The 19,163-nt window shown below is 36.2% G+C and overlaps 1 protein-coding gene and 1 long non-coding RNA gene across 2 annotated transcripts in view; one reads left to right on the top strand and one right to left on the bottom strand.

Moving 5' to 3' along the window:
* LOC109860161 (microphthalmia-associated transcription factor) overlaps nucleotides 1-19,163 on the bottom strand; it is a 58,359-nt gene that overhangs the window by 28,137 nt on the left and 11,059 nt on the right. The window contains exon 3 of the mRNA XM_020439061.1: nucleotides 18,436-18,825. Coding sequence (XP_020294650.1) covers nucleotides 18,436-18,825 — 390 coding nt within the window. The remainder of the gene's footprint in view (nucleotides 1-18,435; nucleotides 18,826-19,163) is intronic.
* LOC109860164 lies at nucleotides 8,915-11,997 on the top strand. Its single transcript, XR_002250788.1, has 3 exons — nucleotides 8,915-9,244; nucleotides 10,595-10,653; nucleotides 10,740-11,997. It is a non-coding gene; the product is annotated as an uncharacterized LOC109860164 (long non-coding RNA).

Below are 19,163 nucleotides of genomic sequence, written 5' to 3'. Positions count from 1 at the left end.
TACGAAACGCTATCTCTCCACGTTGACGCCTACTTCTTCACACAAGTATCAATGATCGATCGATTGATCAATAACTTACACACTCTCCATTCACACAGAGATTATACAAGATTAAAAATTCACAAAGAGCACAAAAACAATTCGGAAATTATCTTTCCGCGCAAAAAATATGCGGCTGTTTTTTAAATTTGTAACAATTTCATAAACTAAACTGAAAGAAAAAAGTGATCTCTAGATACGTCACAATGTTTAATTGTTCGGCAAATATATTGAATTAAAAAACTCGCACATGTAACAATTTCGAAAAATCAAGATCGAAACGAAAGATTGATACAATAAATTTATCTGTGATGTTTCCTCTGCACTCGATTACACGCCTAAATACCCGATGATGAGATCTAGATAATGACAGCATTGTTCTTCACGACAAGCCGAGGGAACGGCTGTGAGAGATTTGCGCGTACGGAAATACACGTAACCAATACGATCGGAAAACTGAATATTTATCACCCCGCGATGTGTTCCGGTACGCGTATTTCGTTTAACTATTACGCACTCTTTTCCGGCTGTACATCTCAAGCTCGATATTATCTCGAGCCGCTAGATAAACACAGGAAATGCACGTACGTTCATCAAATTACGCGCACGCGAGTTTTTAGCATTTGCGTTTTGTGACGGATTATGGACCATTGCGTAGATCGAAAAAAATTAACGGCAGAAAGTGACTTTTGACACCCCGGTAAAAAAAATTTGCATGTAAATAATTAATGGTTTGATGTTAATTTATTAACAGCAACTCATTAATAAAAATCACAATTAAAATGCAAATCTAAAGAATAATATTTTAAGAGACACAATCTAATAATATTTTATCATGTTCGCAATGTTTTCTATTTTGTCATTTCGCGAAACATTACATCAACTTTTACACATCCTCGCATTCAAAATCTGCTATTAAATTAATCGCAAGAAGAACATAAATCAAGTCAAAGTACGTAAGCTAAACGCTTAATGACAATATGTTTAATTCGCAACAAAAATTTCACTCGACAAATTGTAATCAGCGCTCATTGGTGTGTAACATTAAGTAATAAACGACGAGTCACGTTGGCAATGAACAATATACAATATCGACGCCCACGACGAATTGGCAGCTGCGCTGGCAAGGCCGGCAGTCACTATAATTACATCTCCGTGAAATGCATTTCTTCTCTCCGCTACAGCGTCCGAACGTGTTTAGGGGGGAGGGGGGAGGAGAAGTTCTGAAATACTTCTCGGCATTAGCGGCACGCGATATCTCGATTTCGCGCATTTCAGTGAAATGCAGAGTTGTCTGGGTAAACAATCCTTTTCAAGGCAAATGTAAAATCATATGTGATGTCCTTCAGAGTGCACTTCGCATTTATTAAACAAACCACATACTCTTCCCGCGATAAAATTCTATTTTTTTTTTACAATGACACAAATGTTACCATCATTAGTAAAGAAGACTGTAAAAATGTTTTTGTTTTTTTTTTAACTTTAAAATTCCATCGCTGTTATTTCTTCAAGATGTCAGGATATTTTTTTAATGCAAGTCGGAATTATAATAATGGCCGGACTGCTCTGTCTCTAATATCATATTTTTTAATACAGAAAATACGGTAATGGTGGAATATCCAAAAACGAGGATGCATAAATGCTGTCTTTTATCGAAGTAAAAGACTCTCGCAACAGAACTATGTAGATCTACAATATTTCTTGAAGCTCATAAAATACACTTCTTCCTCCTATAAACTGTACTCGTAAAAGTCCCTGTCTGTTTCCGGTGTTTGATGCGATTTCGAGATATATAAAGACATATATAACGCGCGAATAACCGATGCATTTGTGCGCGAATACAAAAGTTGTTCCCGGTTTTATCTCGGCATAATTTTACATAACGAAACTCTCTGGCGGACGGTTAAATAAGGTAGACGTCGTTACGTAGCCGTCGCCGCGCTGCCATGGAGATGGGCGGCGTATCAGCAAGGTTAACACTGGAAATTAGGGACATTACTGGTTATCTACACCGTCTCAAGATGGATACGCGCCAGCCACCGACTCAACTGGCACACACATACACACACGCACACATTCTGATTTATCTTGCAAAATTGCTCCGCAATGCGTCTCCCGCGAAAATGCTCGAGACACGCAACTGGAATTTTAATATATTAATATATATATATATATAAATGTAGAAATTTCAGAAAAATACAACGAAATAATTCTCGATAAGAATATTTACACAGATCTTTACAATTTTTCACCGTAAAAACATACTTAATTTAATTAAATTAATTTTCTTTTCTAGAAATTGTTTTTTAGAATAAAAATCAATTTTTCGTATAATATGGAAAATTTAAAAAAAACTATAATACACGATAAAAAGAATAAGAGATTATTTGATTTCAACATTTCATTGTGATATGACAGTTCGAATGATGAAAGGTGCAACGTGAGAAATGCGTCGAAATTTGCTAGTCATCAATCTTGGAGGCGAGCACAATATGTTAGTGCGATACATTTCAGTATGTCCGGCGTAATATTACGTCGTCGCTACGAATCGATTTCACGTAATTTCCATAATCCGTCATCGTCAAAACTCTGCTTCTCCTTCATCCAGCATAATGCGTTAATTTCAAATATCAATCGCGTATCACGTGGATTCAGGTAAGTGCGCGCAGACAGACGACAGATCAGCACAAGATTGTCGGTATAAATGTCGGTAGAAACATTATCTGCGGTTATCTGCGCTTCTTCGCGCAACGAGACCATTACTGTTCGCACTTTCAGGAATCCACTGTTTTGATTAATCTCCGCCGTATCTCTACTCCCCACGATATTATGACATCGCCGTTGCAAGTATTTTGCCACTTTACGATGCTTGGCATTCTGTATACGTATTGTTATTCGAATATTTTCATCTGCGATATATATATATATGTATATGTTTAGTTTTACAACATATATATATATACATGTATGTATATGTTGAAAAACTTAAAATTTTGCAAAATATCAAAATATAAATTAATATAATTATATTATTATAATAATGTAAATAATTTATATCGATGCGCATATTTTTTTTATGTGTTTCACATAAATTTATTATAACTCAGAAATTAAGTGAAAAATTCGTAATAAAAGCATGTAGTTTATTATGAGTAAACTAAAACAGTAATAAAGCTGCATCTAAAAATGCAGTAAATATTAAGAGTGTAATAAACTGGCCATAGCGCGTTCATGCAAAACGCGATCGCGTAACCTGAAGTTGGCGAGGAGAATACAACTGAATTCGCAAAGTATTAAAGAAGCCTCATTTCTTTCTAGGCCACGTTTTTATTACTATCCTAAAGAATTATTCTCGGAGAGAAAAAAAAGACACCGGTGATATCCCACTGCGAGGCAGTTGTTTCTCCGTGTATCGCGTGTGCAAACACGCAGCACACAACTGTTGCGCACAATGAACGAAATTACGCATAATTTGACATTTGATATTCGTCCTCCGGCAAAAGTAAACTCGAATCGTAACATCTTCTCGCATTTGTACGTTACGACTTTATCGGAACCGAGACGTGTACCTATCAATCTTATATCATTTGTGCATTACGACGTAACGTAGGTGAAAAAAAATTATCTTCAATTTTTTAATTCACTAAATTTAAAGTTTTTATCTATTTGCGTTTTATTTTATCTCGTGTGTTTAAATAACTTGTAATTAAACACACAGTCAAAGTACATAGACGAAATTGATTAAGCTACAATTTCCTTTTAAAATTATAAATAACGCGTAACACTTTGTATTATCAATGTTATTTACTTAAATTTTACTTCTATCTAGATAGAAGACAAACACAGGTAGTAGATAACTATGTACAAAAATGATCGAAAACATCTTAACTTGCTACTTTTATCTAAATATAATCGATTTTATATGATCTAGAAAGATATCTGTGTATCTGTTTTCTTATAGTATTATCATCAAGTATTATGCGAGCATATTTCTTATCATATCGCGTTATTCCGCACTAATGCACATCTTCACATCCAGATATATCCTTTTTTTTTATCTCGCGTCAACCTAATTATCGTGATTACCGCGCGTTGTTACGTAACATGAGTATCCCGCTGTCGCTTTTATTTGAGGACACGTAACACCGTGTGTCTTCTTCGTGGACCCGAGCGCATGTGTGCGTAACGTCGTCTCCGACGTTGTCAGTTCGGAGCCTGCTTCGAGGATTTCGCGTGCATGTAGCTATTATCCCCGACGGTAGCGTATCGTTACAGTGTTCATCGGATGCGGATTACGTGAACGCACTATTGGCGCGACCAGACATCCGGTACATCCAAAAGGGAACAATCCTTTTTCTCTGTCGCTCTGACGCGTTTCCGATGTACGCGTTTCCTCTTTCCGTAAAATCGTCCGGGATCCGATTCAATTCGCGATTCACCGAATTTCCACCGAGACACGCACCGGATGAAGGTTATTAACCCGTGAGTACGCGCACGATTATTCTCAAACGGAAATACTCGAGATAATTACGCACGAGATAACGATACACGCATTGTTTCCTAATCGCGAGATAATGATCAATAATATGTCACAACAAAAACAATAATATCGATGTTTATTGCACAACGGATTGTTGCGCATTTTTATTGAAAGATATGTGTCAGTTGTCAGTTAGAATACAACAAATTTTATATTATTTATAATAACGGAATCGTTCGCAAAAGTGCTTTTTTCCGAAGTATGTTTTAATTTATAAAAATTATCGCGATCTTAATGTTATTAACTTATAAATTATCGATTTTTAACTCAATATATGCGTGTCGAAACGTACAATTTCACAAAAAAAAAGTCTTCGATTGTGATAGAGATTATCAGTATACGTGACAATACTTAGAAAGCGATGGATCACGCACGTGACGTAGATTAGCACATTAAAACACGAGTGTGCTTTTGATAAACTGATTAATCTACAGATTGCATGTCAACCGATTATACTGCAAACAGATTATTGATAATTACTTGAAGAATACGAGAAGCGTTACTGTTTGAATTACGAACGTTATAAGATTTTTCCACGCGAATGTTTCACAAATTAATCGGAAAATTTTTGCACCACGCAAAATTATTTATATGTAAAAAATATAGTAAGTAACATACAAAACGTGTATAAAGTCTGAGCTTAAAAAAATTACATTATTTGCAAACTACATATATATACATATATTGCAATATGGATTAAAAAAATAATTTAAATTAATTTGCACATTTATAATATTATTATCTAGTACATCGACTTGTGTGACAATTCTACAAACTAAAAAAAAACTGTCAGTACATCATCTTTTTTAGTAGCTGACAAAATATTCGGGTTGACTTATTTCTCGCACATTAAGTGATCTATAAATATCTTTATACAATAGGGCGTTAAATGAAATCGTAATTAATGTGACGGGCGAAAAGATCTGTGACATCAGTGACAGCAACCTTGGCGCTAAAACGAGACACGTTTATCATACGTGACGCGTTGTATCTTATCATTAAATATGCGAAAGCACAAAATCGAGATCGTATGAAAAGAAAAATTTCTACGTAGTTCTCAAATGAAACGCGGATAACGCAACGCGATTATCGTGCGAAACAACCTGTTAACTCTGTGCTCGTTGCATGGTAATGATGGTCAAAGCGCCGTCGTCGTCACGATTCGCTACGGTAAAATGTGGTTTTTTTTTTTTTCAACGCGAGATTTAGACTATTAATGGACACACGTCGCATTTAATTCCGGAAATATGCGACTTTCAAACTGTGTGTGATAAAAATAAAGTAAACGGCCACATTAAACGCGTTATAAAAAACGCAAATATAAAATATTTCATAAGGTTATCTAAATATTCAATATTATATCACTCCAACTTATGTGACATTTTTTTTTCAGCCTTGACACAAAAATAAACAGACCAATAATAAGATAAAAGACCGTCCAAAGCAAATGTTTTCAGCAAGTGTCGCCTTATTCGTTTTTGTTCGCCGATTACGTTGACTGTGACCCAAAAATGAAGTTTATCGACGTCAAGTGTGATGAGAACCGCGTAATATAGTAAGAAGAAATAATATTTGATTATATATCCCCCTAAGATTAGCGCGCAGGAACCAAGCCAATAATTTCTCTCTAATTCTCATTTCACTCACCTTGCACCTCCGCGCGATGATGTTAAATACCGGCATGATGCAGCGGCGACTGTTAGTAGTAGTTGACACGTGTTTGTGAAGCTGTTCGCTTTCGATGTCGATCTTTCTTTTCAAGTCGTCGATATGTCCCAAAAGGATGCGCGTGACGTACGATTTGTGACCGAGCGAACACTAAAGCTAAGTAACGACAAAATAGCCCATATTGCGGTTTCTTCGAATTAACTACTAAATTAAACACTGATCGATGCAGCGAATTTCGTTTTCTCGTACGAAGAAGGAACTTGTATTCAACGTAGTCCGCAATTCTTTCAAATTGTGGTACAGATAATTCTACACTTTCTATAATTGTCCGATTGTACGTAACAATCTGTACGATATGTAAACAATTACGGCATTAAAATTTTTTCGAAAATACAAGATGATATTCTGTTCTGAAGTTCTAATGATCTTTGACCAGTGAAATAACAGACATTAGTCACCAGTGTGGTCATTACACAATCACTGTCAACAAACGTGGAGAGAATTCAAGAATCTTAAAATGTTCTTTAAATGTTCAATCGTCAAAAATCAATCAATAAAAATTTGTTTCCATCGGAATTTTTCTTTGTGACGCAAGTAATAAACAGACAGTGTGCTGTTATTCCAATTCGAAACGACGCTTCCTAACGTCGGTTACTTAGAAGTCAGAGTGACGACGCTCTTAAAGACGCTTGCCAATCAGCACCGGCAGTTAGATAACAAAACCCGTATCAGCCATGTCTCGCTCCTCGCGTTTCGTCTTCGAGAAGGTTACGTTCTTCAATTCCGTGCGTTTCTGTCCGAACGCCGTCATCCGTATCGTATACGGCTATTTGTATCTTTGCTCTCTCGATATCGTTCCCGACGTCGCGACACTTCTCGTGAAAAGACAACTGCAATTGGGTCGATCGATGACACTTTCGTCATCAGGATAGACGATGCGGCCACGTCGACAAGGAGAAGCGCATTTTCCTCGGTTGATCGCTCGCTCGCACTCTCTCTCTCTCTCTCTCCCTCTGTCTCTCGTTTGTGCGTGCAGTGAGTATTGATTCCCAACAAACGCGTTTCACCTGCGTTTCGGCACAAGGTCGCGGTTACCAGATAAGCAAGCACTTCTTGAGACGTTGTTTCGAGAGTTGTTATCCGATGAAGCGAATAATATTAAAACGTGAATCTCGTCTCCTTTTCTAATATGACGTTTCGCAACAACGGGATATGACGAAGAATTGTGTGATAGAGCAATTCCAGATATGCTATATAATGGTTTTACCTCTTAGAGATATATGTTGGAGCAAAAAAACAATTGGATTTGTGTGTGTATGTGTGTAGAAGAAATTAAATTTCTTAAAATGTATGATTTTATATCTTAAACAAACTTGGAAACGAGTTTTCTACTAATTTTGGTATCACTGAGTATTATTTTGAGAAATGTTTATTTTAGTGCTAATAAAAAAAACTTTAGTCACTTCAAGGAACATATTTCAACAACACTTTGTTACAACACGCGTAAATACGCTTGGAAGTAATTGGCGCCGGTTATACTCCGATGATTATGGAAGGACAAGGTGCGAGGCTAAGCGAGGAAAAGTCTCGAAGAAATCCTTACGTTCTAGGAAATGACAAGCGTCTACTGTCTGAATCTATTCGTGCAATTGTTCAACGTTGCCAAGGTTGTCGCAAACTCGGCGTTTATACTTCAATGAGTTTCTATTGTCGTGCGTGCAATTCCGATCTCATTCGGATAAAATTCACTGGGAAATTGTTTGTTTTTCTTTTTGAAGAGGCGTGGCAACGGCTCTCGTATGCTTTCACTTCAAGATTTTTCACTTGCAATTTTTAAGTGGCACCACAAATTTCAAGGTAACAAAAATTTACCGAGTTTCTTTTGATGATCAATTTAATTCCTCCTTCACAATCACGATTTTACCTCAGCCTTTTATTAGTGTCCCATTGATTAAATTCACACTGAAAGATCGGCAGTTTACTACCTCGTCGTCGTCCGTCGTTTCCGCGCAAAATCGTAAAAGTCCGAAACGACAAACGGGGACGTCCTTGACTCGATTTTATGGCATTCACGTCGTACATATACCTCGTAATCGTGTTTGCGTTTCGAAAAGCGCGCGCTTCTCACACGAGAAAGAAACGGTCTGAGGATCGAATAAAATTCTTCAAAAACAAAAGATCACACAAGATAACACTTGAGACCGGCGACACTTCGAATAAATGCTCACACCGTGATTGAGTTCCAAAATGCTTTGCGCAAAATATTTGCCGGCGAGTACGAGCTGCGCGAAGTAACGCGCGCCTTGTAGGAGCTACTATCGATCGATCGATAACGCGGGGCCTCCCCGCGCGCTGGCAGCGCGCAAAATATGAGGAAAGAGCGCGCTCGCGAGAGCGCGTTCGAAGGCCGCTCGTGAGTCACGACAATCGCAGACCGAGTTAAATGGTCGACTGGTCAACAATCGCGCGAAAGCACACCTCGGGGACAATAGGCCCGCTGCCACGATTGCACGCCCGCCAGGAGCAACAAACAACACACCTCGCGACGCGGCGACGAACTCGTATTCTGAAAGAGCGCGTCCGCCTGCCAGCATGCTCTGTTCGCGCTCGTGTCAAATCCGCTCGGTCGCGCTCGTCACCGCTCGGCAGCGCTCGGTCCGCGCGCGATGCGCTAAACCGCTCACTTCACTATCAACAGTCTTTGCAACAGGTTGCTGTCAGTCTTCTTTCAATCCCAATTGTTCGTTTCGACGAGCAACAAAAAAACATTATATTCAAAATCTAACGCGCGCGATTCAAATGTATATTCCATGTTGTTGTCGCTAATTACTTTGTTTCATATTGATAGACATTTATACATAGTTTGAAAAAAACGATTTTTAATAACAGCGGTAGTGACAGAAAATGCTTGTAGAAATTTGAATTAATTATTGAATGTTGTGGTTTCAAGAAAATAACAATTTTTTGAAGAGGTTTTAAACGTTTCTTACATGTCTGGTACAGTATAAAAAATATACATTTTAATAATTTTATTATTTAGTAATTGTAACGTTAATGCTTATAAATATATTTTCATTATTTCTTTTTTCTATTAAAACGTTTGGAATATGATTCTTTTCAAATCAAAAAATTGAAAACAAGACGAAAGGTCAATATCATTGAGTAAGTAACGGAAATTAACATACACGTTTGTTTTACAGCATAAAAAAACATAAATATCCCCATTTCTTTGTCTTCTTTCAAAAGAATTGAATTAACGATAATTTGGAAGAAAGTGTAAAGATAATGCTACGTTAATAAATACTGATAACATTTTTACGATCGTACTTATATAACGGACAATTATACGCGACGCGTGTACGTTTGTGCAATTTATATTCAAGGCAACACTGCGTAAAATCATTAATTTTCAAGCGAAGGTCAAAAAATGTGAATTTAACACTTCTCGCTTTTTCGACTGTGTCTAAATTGATGCCAATAACTTTTAATAAAAATTATTACCGCATAAAACGTGTAAATGTCATTTTGTTGAACTTAAATCTTCTTCCGTTGATTATACAAAACATCTTGAAAATTTTCATTTAGTTCGTTATTATTGTTGACAACAACGTCATATATAAGTTATCAAAATAATTTGCGAAAACAAAGTGGGTTAAGAAGATAATAAAGCGGAGATAATTTAGTTAGAAAAGGCTTAAAAACCTCTACAATATACATTCCGTACACTCTCTGAAACTCGACATTTGATAAGAGTAGTAGCAAAATGCAAATAATGATTATCGGTGTGAAGAGGAAGATTATACAGACAAATAGCACTTGTTCGTTCGTTCTTCGTGTCTCATATCGCGCGTATGTATGGTAACGTGTGTGTAGACACTTCTGTCTAAAGAAGTTTGACGACAGCTATCTGTACTACTGTGATCTTATATACGATCTCGAAAGCAGAGACCGTTTTTATCGTGCTCACATTTTATCGCGATGCTTTTTTTACTAGACGGATAAAGCACGATATAAACAGAAATGTATAGATGTGTGAAGAATGCACACACGTATTTTTTACTTGTGTGTACCAAATATTCCGACTATTTCATACATACGTATAGTCTTTTGTGTCTAGTAATTTTTTCTCTATTTTTATCTGGAGTAAAATATGTTTACAAAACGAAAAATTGTCTACGTTGAAAGTAAAACAAAATGCACAGAGCAAAAAAAAAACAGTTGTTAGTGTGTTAAAATGACACTAGTGTTTTATTTTTTACTTTTATTTGGAAAATTCTTGGAGCTTATTTTATCTTAATTTTTTTATAAAAAGTTAAATTGAGAAAACACTTTCTTTTCGGTTTTCAGTTTTCATTAACCAAGTCGATAAATCAGTGACATCATTGCGATAAAATCACAAACTTCAGGTATATAATCCAGATTCTTTTTTTCACTTGACATTACGTATTCGTTACGAGTATACGAGTATACGAAACACTCGGTTTGATTACAGAAGCAGATCTCATATCTCGAATAAGCGCGATCTATCGACCTCGCGTCTAAACTAAAAAGCTACTACTGCGAAGCAACGAAACGAAGTGAAATACTGCGGAAGACAAGCACGCGGCCGTAAAGAATATTTAGATGGAATGTCAAATGGAGAGAAACGACGAGAAGGAATATCCATTACGTAACGAGGAGCCTAAATGTCCGCGCGCTGACGCTAATTTACGATTCTCTCGCTCGGAACTGCGTTCTTGTCGTGAGCTCTGTGCGCGATCGATGCTACTGGAGTATTTCGATCGCGATGAAAGATTTATATCGATCGATTCCGTACCGGCCACTGTATATTTATATTTTATCTATAAATTGATAATGGCTTTGCGCTGTTTCGCGACGACCAGACAAACCGACCGTATTATTTGATATATTTTGTTTTATTGAACATATGCCGCACCCCCACATTCTCCATTTATAAAACTTAATACTTGATTTATTATCTAAAATTTAAACGTTGCTTTTTCCATTCTGAAAAAAATTTTATTTTTTATTACGTATACATTCTGGTAACAGATGATTTCTTTATGTCAATTCAATTATTATAATTAATTACTTTCTTACTTTCTAATGTGTGTTCAATGCTTGTGTGATCTTTGTCTTCTCAAAAGTAAAATCTTAAGAAATAAGAAAAAAGAAATAAAATCTTAAGAAATAAGAAAAAAGAAATAAAATGTAACAATAAGCCTATCTATATTTATAAAATCACTATTTCTTTATATTATTAATAAATCTTGTTATATCAGGCAAAACTGTTAAATGCACAAGCGCATAGAAATGAAATTTCTGCATTGCAACAGGTACACAAATGCCAGACTCATATTAAGATCCTAATCCATTCAAACCGCTATGTATTAAGAGCTTAAATCTGCATACATCGCGAATGTCAGGCCGAATGAAAATTATGCCGAGATATGGCGTGTGTTAAGTTGGCACCTCAACATTAAATTTTTGTAGTTCTGATTAGAGTTCCCGTTTTATTTTGAAGAGACTAAGAATTCTCGATAGTTTATATAAAGAGTTCTGGTGATTTACTGCCTCAAAATTAAAATTAAAAAATGGGGAGCCAACTTCTAATCGAAAATTGTGATGGCATAGTTCTGAGCAATTAAATAGTTTCGTTTTGCGATTATCTAGAGTTCTTGATACATAAAACAATTTTTTGATTATCCCAAAAAATCTTAAAAAATTTTGAAAAATTAATTTTTAGATATAATATTCTGAGCTAATTTTATTAAAATTTTATATATTTTAAAGAGTTCTCGACGATTAAAAAAATTTTAGATACCTAACTAAACAAGTTACATACTTTAAAACATCTTTTCAAACCAGACAATTATTACACATATCTTTTTATCTAGTTATTTGATCGCTTTGACTCATAAGACTTTTCGTTAGAACTCGTCGAGAACTAGCCAGAACGCTAATCAGAACTATCCGGAACTTTCAAAAAAAATTCTGATATAAGGAAATTTTCAAAGTTCCGTGGGTGAATTTTTTAATCTCTTCAAAATAAAGCGAGACTCTAATCAGAACTACAAAAATTTAATGTTGGGGTGCCAACTTAACACATGCCGAGATATAGGGGGTGTATTCACCCGTCAAAACTTTGTAATTCTAAAACACATAGAGATAAGTGTAAACATTAAAAACCTTGATCAACAAAAAAATTTTTTTTTCAAGAAACTGCTAATGCTTGCGTAAATATGTATGTAATTAAGAAATACGTAATTAAGAAATATGTAATTAAGAAATACGTAAATACTTATCCCAGAAAATTTGCATTTAAAAGATTATTTGTAAAATATTATTTGTTTGTTATTTGTTAATTATTTAATCAATTATTAATACATTATTTCGCAAAATTATTAATCATGTACGGTCGATGATCATCATGATGATGATAGAATCATCATTTTTATAGTTGTCATGATGATGATAGAATCATCATTTGGTACATCGACCGTACGAAGAAAAGAGAATTTAAATGATTATGCAACAAGTCCTATCGTTGTCGTCACGTCACGAAAAAAGTGAAATACTATCTGTGTATTTCACTTTGTTTCACTCTTGTCAGCACATGTTATCAACTTGTTATCGACATGCGCTCGACCTAAAACAGTTACAAGCAATAGGCAACGAAAACATCGAAATGTCGTTCCTCACACGTTAAAATCTCAAGACAGAAATTCAATTCGAACTAAGATTAAGAGGCCGCGTTTGCGAGTATAATTTTGAACAAAAAACATTAAAATTGTAAATACGCGCGAGTCGAGGGATACTAAATGCGTCGTCTCTTTTATAGTTGGTTTTACGACTGTTCAAGAAAGATCACAATGTTTCTTCATGTTCACAAATGCGAGTCGCATATCAAAGCAGATGAAATCGCTGCTATCTGTTTTTCGTGACGTAATCGTTCGAAAGTAAAAGCAACCGCATTTGATCTTAAAAAATATTATATCCAGTTCTCAGCGTGTTTTACGATGCATATTTCGGCTGTATTACGGTATGACCCACCCAAAGTTCAGGAGTGACACTCCACCTGAATTACATAAGAAACATGTATGTCAAGTTTGGATTGCGGTATATTGAATATACTGGAGATATGAGGAGCAAAATTATGTTTAAAAAAAGAGTTTTTTACGATTATCACCGAAAGTATTTACATTATAGAAAACGTTTTCAAACAAAAAATGTAGGAAATTAAATTTTCCACAAAAAAGGTTATAACCTTCATTCACGTAACTTTAACCGTTTTCATGGTAGAACGCTGAGAACGAGGTAAAGTTGCACATTAGCTACTCTGTCTTCTTTAATTTTTGTGGAACTTCGTATCTTTACGTATTTTTCACGATTATCCGGGGAGCGCAAGGGAAAGGGCGAAGCCCCTCCCCTTGTGGGGGGGGGGCGCAGCCTTCCCCTGCCTACACACTTACAACACAAACATAAAAATACTTTGTTTTTTTACACTATTTTTTTTTTTTTTTACGTGGAGGAAATGCCTACGCATTCCCCGACTCCTGGAAAAAGGTCAAAAGTATGTGGGACTTGCACCCACTAAAACCCTCATGGTGTTAACCTTTTTTTTTTTTTTTAACCCAAGGGAAATGCATTACGCACACCCCACCCCATCGAGGTGGGATGGGGTACTGTGGGACTCCTCCGGCCAGAGCTCACCCTGGCGGGATATACCCACCGAAACCCCTTTTAGGGATTTATGTGCACATTACCGCCATCTGTGGATACTAGCGCCATCTGTAGATATTAGCGCTGTCTGTGGATACTAGTGTCATCTGTGGATGCTAACGCCATTCGCGAAATTGCTCATTTATATGCGTAAAAATACTAAGTTCTACAAAGATCAAAGAAAACAGAGTAGCTAATGTATAACTTTACTTTGTTCTCAGCGTTTTACTATAAAAACAGTTGAAGTTACGTGAATGAAGGTTATAACCTTTTTCGTAGAAAATTTAATTTCCTATATTTTTTGTTTGAAAACTTTTTTCATAATGTGATTAATTGCGGAGATGATCGTGAAAAACTCTTAGTATTTGCTCTCAGCGTTCTATCATAAAAACGGTTGAAGTTATATGATTGAAGATTATAACCTTTTTTTGTGAAAAATTTAATTTCCTACATTTTTTGTTTGAAAACGTTTTCTATAATGTGAATAATTTCGGAGATAATCGTGAAAAACTCTTTTTTTAAACATGATTTCGCTCTTCATATCTCCAGTATATTCAATATGCCGCAATCCAAACTTGACATACATGTTTCTTATGTAATAGTCTATCATTGTGCAATATCATTCCTGAACTTTAGGTGAGTCATACCGTAAAATATCCCATATTTCTTTTTTCTTTATAAACAAACAAAACAAAGAATATGAATCTAATGGAGTAAAAGAAAATTTTAACCTGAGATATAAAAACACACACGTGCGGAGATCAATAGATTTTGTGTCGAAAACATTTACAGTCAAGTTCCGTAAAAAAGTGAAGGCTCTTTCGCGCCTGAAAATAATAATAATGCGCTTACCGGTCCTGAATATTTTGTCCCATCTTGTAGAGAGTTCCAGAAGTATTGGATACCTCATATATGGTACGTATTGGTGGCGCTGAAGATCTATAATCGAGGAATATACGCCGACGAATGCATAGTGCAAATTGCCACAGGCGGGTATCTGACTAAAAGCACTTTGTCCCCCGTCGGCGAATGCCGCGAATATCTACTTTGTCCCGCGAAACGCGCGTCTGATCCATTATTCAAAATGGAGAGCCGCCGGGCCAGCTGGCAACGGGATCGCAGCCGTTTCGAGAGGTTCAAATATTAGCTCGCTGCTATTTTTCTCCAGACTTTCGCGGCTGAATAAAATCATCTCTACGGTTTACCGTTTGTATGTACGAAAAAATCTCTCGAGAGTGAAAGAACCCGAGAAAAAGATACAACATTAATTAGTAATTAGCAAGTATCTATATATTATTTGAACGATGTAACGCTTAGGCGCGGAATTCCATCAACTATATATAATATATTATTTCCAGTAATTATGTATATACAATAATTACCACACTTTACACACGCGGTAAAACATTCAAAATTGCCACTTTAAAAGATTGTCAATTTCTTTTTCAATATTCATTTTTTTCTCAAGTACTTTCTTTGATTGTTAATTAAAAGATGATTGATTTCAATATGAAGACTACAGGGAAAAAACTTGATAAGTCACAATTTCAGTAATTTTAGAGGAGTGAGATTTTAAAGTTCGAAAGGTATATGTGTATTTCTGTGTTACATGTTTTATAAAAATGTTTATATATATATATATTTCGGAATTTCTATCAAGAATTTGCCTTTCTCGCTCTTTGGGATAATTAAAATACTCCATTTTAACTACTAAGTAACATCAAAAACAGAAAATCGAAAAAAATTGACTTATCAAGTTCTTCTCCTGTGTGGTCTTCATATATACAGAGTTAAGAATTGGTGTAACATCTCTCGTGAACAAATAGAAGGAGTAAAACTGAGTCAAAAAGTTTTATACCATTTTGCTAGATTCGCAATAATTACCGCAATAGTTATTATTAAGATCTTAATTAACAAAGATCAGCGAATAAGCATGCATCGAGCTGTCTTACGCGCTTGAGACAGCCCAGTGCGTTTCGCGTGCTTACGGTGTTACCCGTAGCATATGGGAGGAGATAATACAACAACATATACTCTATAACATATACATATTAAAATGTAATTGTGCGAAGCGCGCCGGGCTGTCCTACGCGCGTAAGACAGCCCGATGCACGCTTATTCGCGGATCTTTGTTAATTAAGATTTCAGTAACTATTGCGAATCCAGCAAAATGGTATAGGACTTATCGACTGACAAGTGAGTTGACTGACTTGTGAGTTTTTCTTCTTCTACCTGTCTACGAGAGATGTTACACCAATTCTGAGACACCTTGTATATATAAAAACTAACTATCAATCAAATCATAAAAACTAACTATCAATCAAACTAAAATACAATCTGACATTTGCAAGATATTACTAACTCTATTATAATACATAACTCATTATTAAAGGTTTCATAAGTATAGAACTTTTTCAGAATATCAGTGATTAATAGTTTCAAAACTATTCCAAATAATGTATACACAGCAAAAGTCAATATACGAGTCAAACACAGAATGTGCGTGATGCATTTTTGATTCAAAATTTGCTACATACACGTTTCGATCTCTGATTCAGGTTTTTATTTCAATGTAACTAAAATAAAGTTCACGAATTTTAATTAGTCAATTCGCACGACTTCAAACAAAATAAGATTGATGAGCACACGTCGGTCTCAAACAACAAGTGCAAAAATTAGCTGCAAGAAACTTGCACCTTTATGTTTATAAGAAAAGAAATTATATTTTTTACTTAAATTCTAAAATATCCACGCCAAAATAACTTGTTCACGCGTCCGTACATCAAAGAGTGAATTTTTTTTTCCGCATTCTACAAATAGCCTAAACTCGTTTAATTTCTGAGAAGTTCCCGCGTGAAACGGTTTAATTAACGCGAGAGAAAAATCGCGAATAAAACAAGCTCGTGTTCAAAGTAATAAATTGAGAAACGTTTGCACGTTTATATCCGGTACGCGCGAGTTTTCCCGCGGTCGAGGCATGACGGATCAAAGAATCAATTTAAAAGCGGTTGCTTGATATTGCTCACGTGTGGTGTGTGTGTGTTCGTGCGCGAGCGTGCGCGCGTGTATGCGTGTGTGTGTGTGTTTGTGTGTGTGTGTGTGTTTGTATATGTACATGCATCGTCACCAAAATCAATTTTGCCTTATTAAGAGCTCTAGGATCGTAAAGCTGACGAGTTAACGAGCCACTAGCTCGCTTCTCGTATGCGATATGTATACCGAGTATTACGCGTGCAACGACAGCTCGTGCGTGTCTATTGCTTTTAGTTTACAACGTACAACAAGTTTGAAAAAAGAATGCGATAATATACATTTTTTTCGCGTTATGATGCGAGTCAGCATAAACAAAAAACTTAAAAATGTGTATTAAAAATATAGATATTTTTTTAAATAGAACTTAAATAGAATTTTCTGTTTAAATGTGCTTATAAGAATTTCACAAACATTCTCGTTTTTATTGTATCATAAACGTTGATGCTTTCAATGTTTCAGACGTTTTCTTTTTTTTTTCAATTTCATATAAAAATAATACGTTGTACGCACCATAATGTCTCCGTAAGTTCCTAATCGAAGTGTTAAAAATGTGTTACAAAAATATACGTTGCGGAGACCTACTTCTCAAGTTTCCACCTTTTGGTCGTTTGCGGATCTGCTTTGCGACGCAAATCAGATCGATTTGCAGACCTAGGTGACAATTAGCACTGGGTGCGTGCCGCGAATTCTACTTTAACGTTACAGCGTCATGAAACGTGCTCCTGCTGTCGTGCTAAATGCACGTGCGATCTTTCGCGTTTGTGAATTCTTTTAAGACGACTGCTAAGAAAATAAAAGAATATGTGCCTCGCACAAGTAACGAGACAAAATCATCACGTATTAAATCTGTTGAGACTGTCGCAAATACGTTAAAACCTCGCCGCGAGAAATTATTTGAATCGCGTACATTTCACGAGATACGCAAGAAAAATCGATGAAGGTGGAGAATGATTAATTATTAAACGAAAAAGAGAGAGAGAGAGAGAGCAAAACTGCGTTATGGTATAACCCCCCTTTCTCTCAGTAGATTACATAAGATTAGTTAGCGTTGATCAAAAACGTCGTGTTTATTTAGATTGAATTGAACGAGCGAAATAAAAAATTAGAAAATAAATAAAAACGATTCGGAAAACTAATTTTCTCGTTTTAAATTCGCGAATTTGCGTAAAACCCACCGCTTGTGTATTTAAATTAACGTAAGATAAAAACGTTACTCCTTATCGTTATTTCTAGAATTTCAATATTTAAAATTTATGTTAAGAACTGTTTTTACTAAATCTCATTATATTATATATATTAAACTTTGTAACTTGAAACACAGATGTGAATAATATTGTTGTTCATATGTCGCATATTTTGTCGCATAACAAAATATGCGACAACGAATTGAGAAACACTGTGTCACATTGTCCATGTTCATTGTACACACTTACCTCGGAGTTGCTAGTGGCGACACTGGACAAACCCGGAGACATGGTGCCAGTGGTGGCGGGATCCGGACTCGCCGAGAGCGCCGTGGGATTACCGGGATGGTGCGGCAGCAGCGCGGGGCCATGTGGGTACGAAGCAAGATGAGGATGCTGCGACTTGGTGTGATGCAGCTGTGGGCCGGGTGGTGCACTTTGCACCACCATCGGAACGGGCGGTGGCCCGGCGTCGACCGGCGTCCTGCTGCCACCCTCGCTGCTGGTGCTACCGCCGACAACCGCATTGCCGGCGCCGCCCTCGCCTCCGCGAAACGACTCGTGCAGGTACTGACGCACTTGGTTTTTCTGCTTCTGCACCACATGGTAACGTGTAGGATTTTCCAAAAGAGTGCGTACCTAAAACAGCGACGTATACGTTTTTTTTTTTTTTATCAATTTTCTTTATTAGTTTCTTACTCGCAGTTCTTTTGCAACAGTTACGTTAAAGTGAACAGTTCTCGCTTCTTATTTGATGTTTCGTGACTTAACATCATTCTACAAGCTTTAACGTGTAGACACGGCAAACCGAATAGACCTAATAACGACGTTACAGTATTCGACTCGCCTTACCGCAATACGGCAAACTGCCGGGTGCTATAAAGTATCGTTATCTTAACTGTACCCGCGCGATATGTATGTATATCTATATAGACGGAGCTTTAAACAATGGAAACGCAAACGATAGTAACCAGATT

This window comes from Pseudomyrmex gracilis, unplaced genomic scaffold (assembly GCF_002006095.1).
Source record: "Pseudomyrmex gracilis isolate BER0280 unplaced genomic scaffold, ASM200609v1 scaffold_338, whole genome shotgun sequence".
In the NCBI taxonomy this organism is placed as follows: domain Eukaryota; kingdom Metazoa; phylum Arthropoda; class Insecta; order Hymenoptera; family Formicidae; genus Pseudomyrmex; species Pseudomyrmex gracilis.
This window is presented reverse-complemented; position numbering and strand designations above follow the sequence as displayed.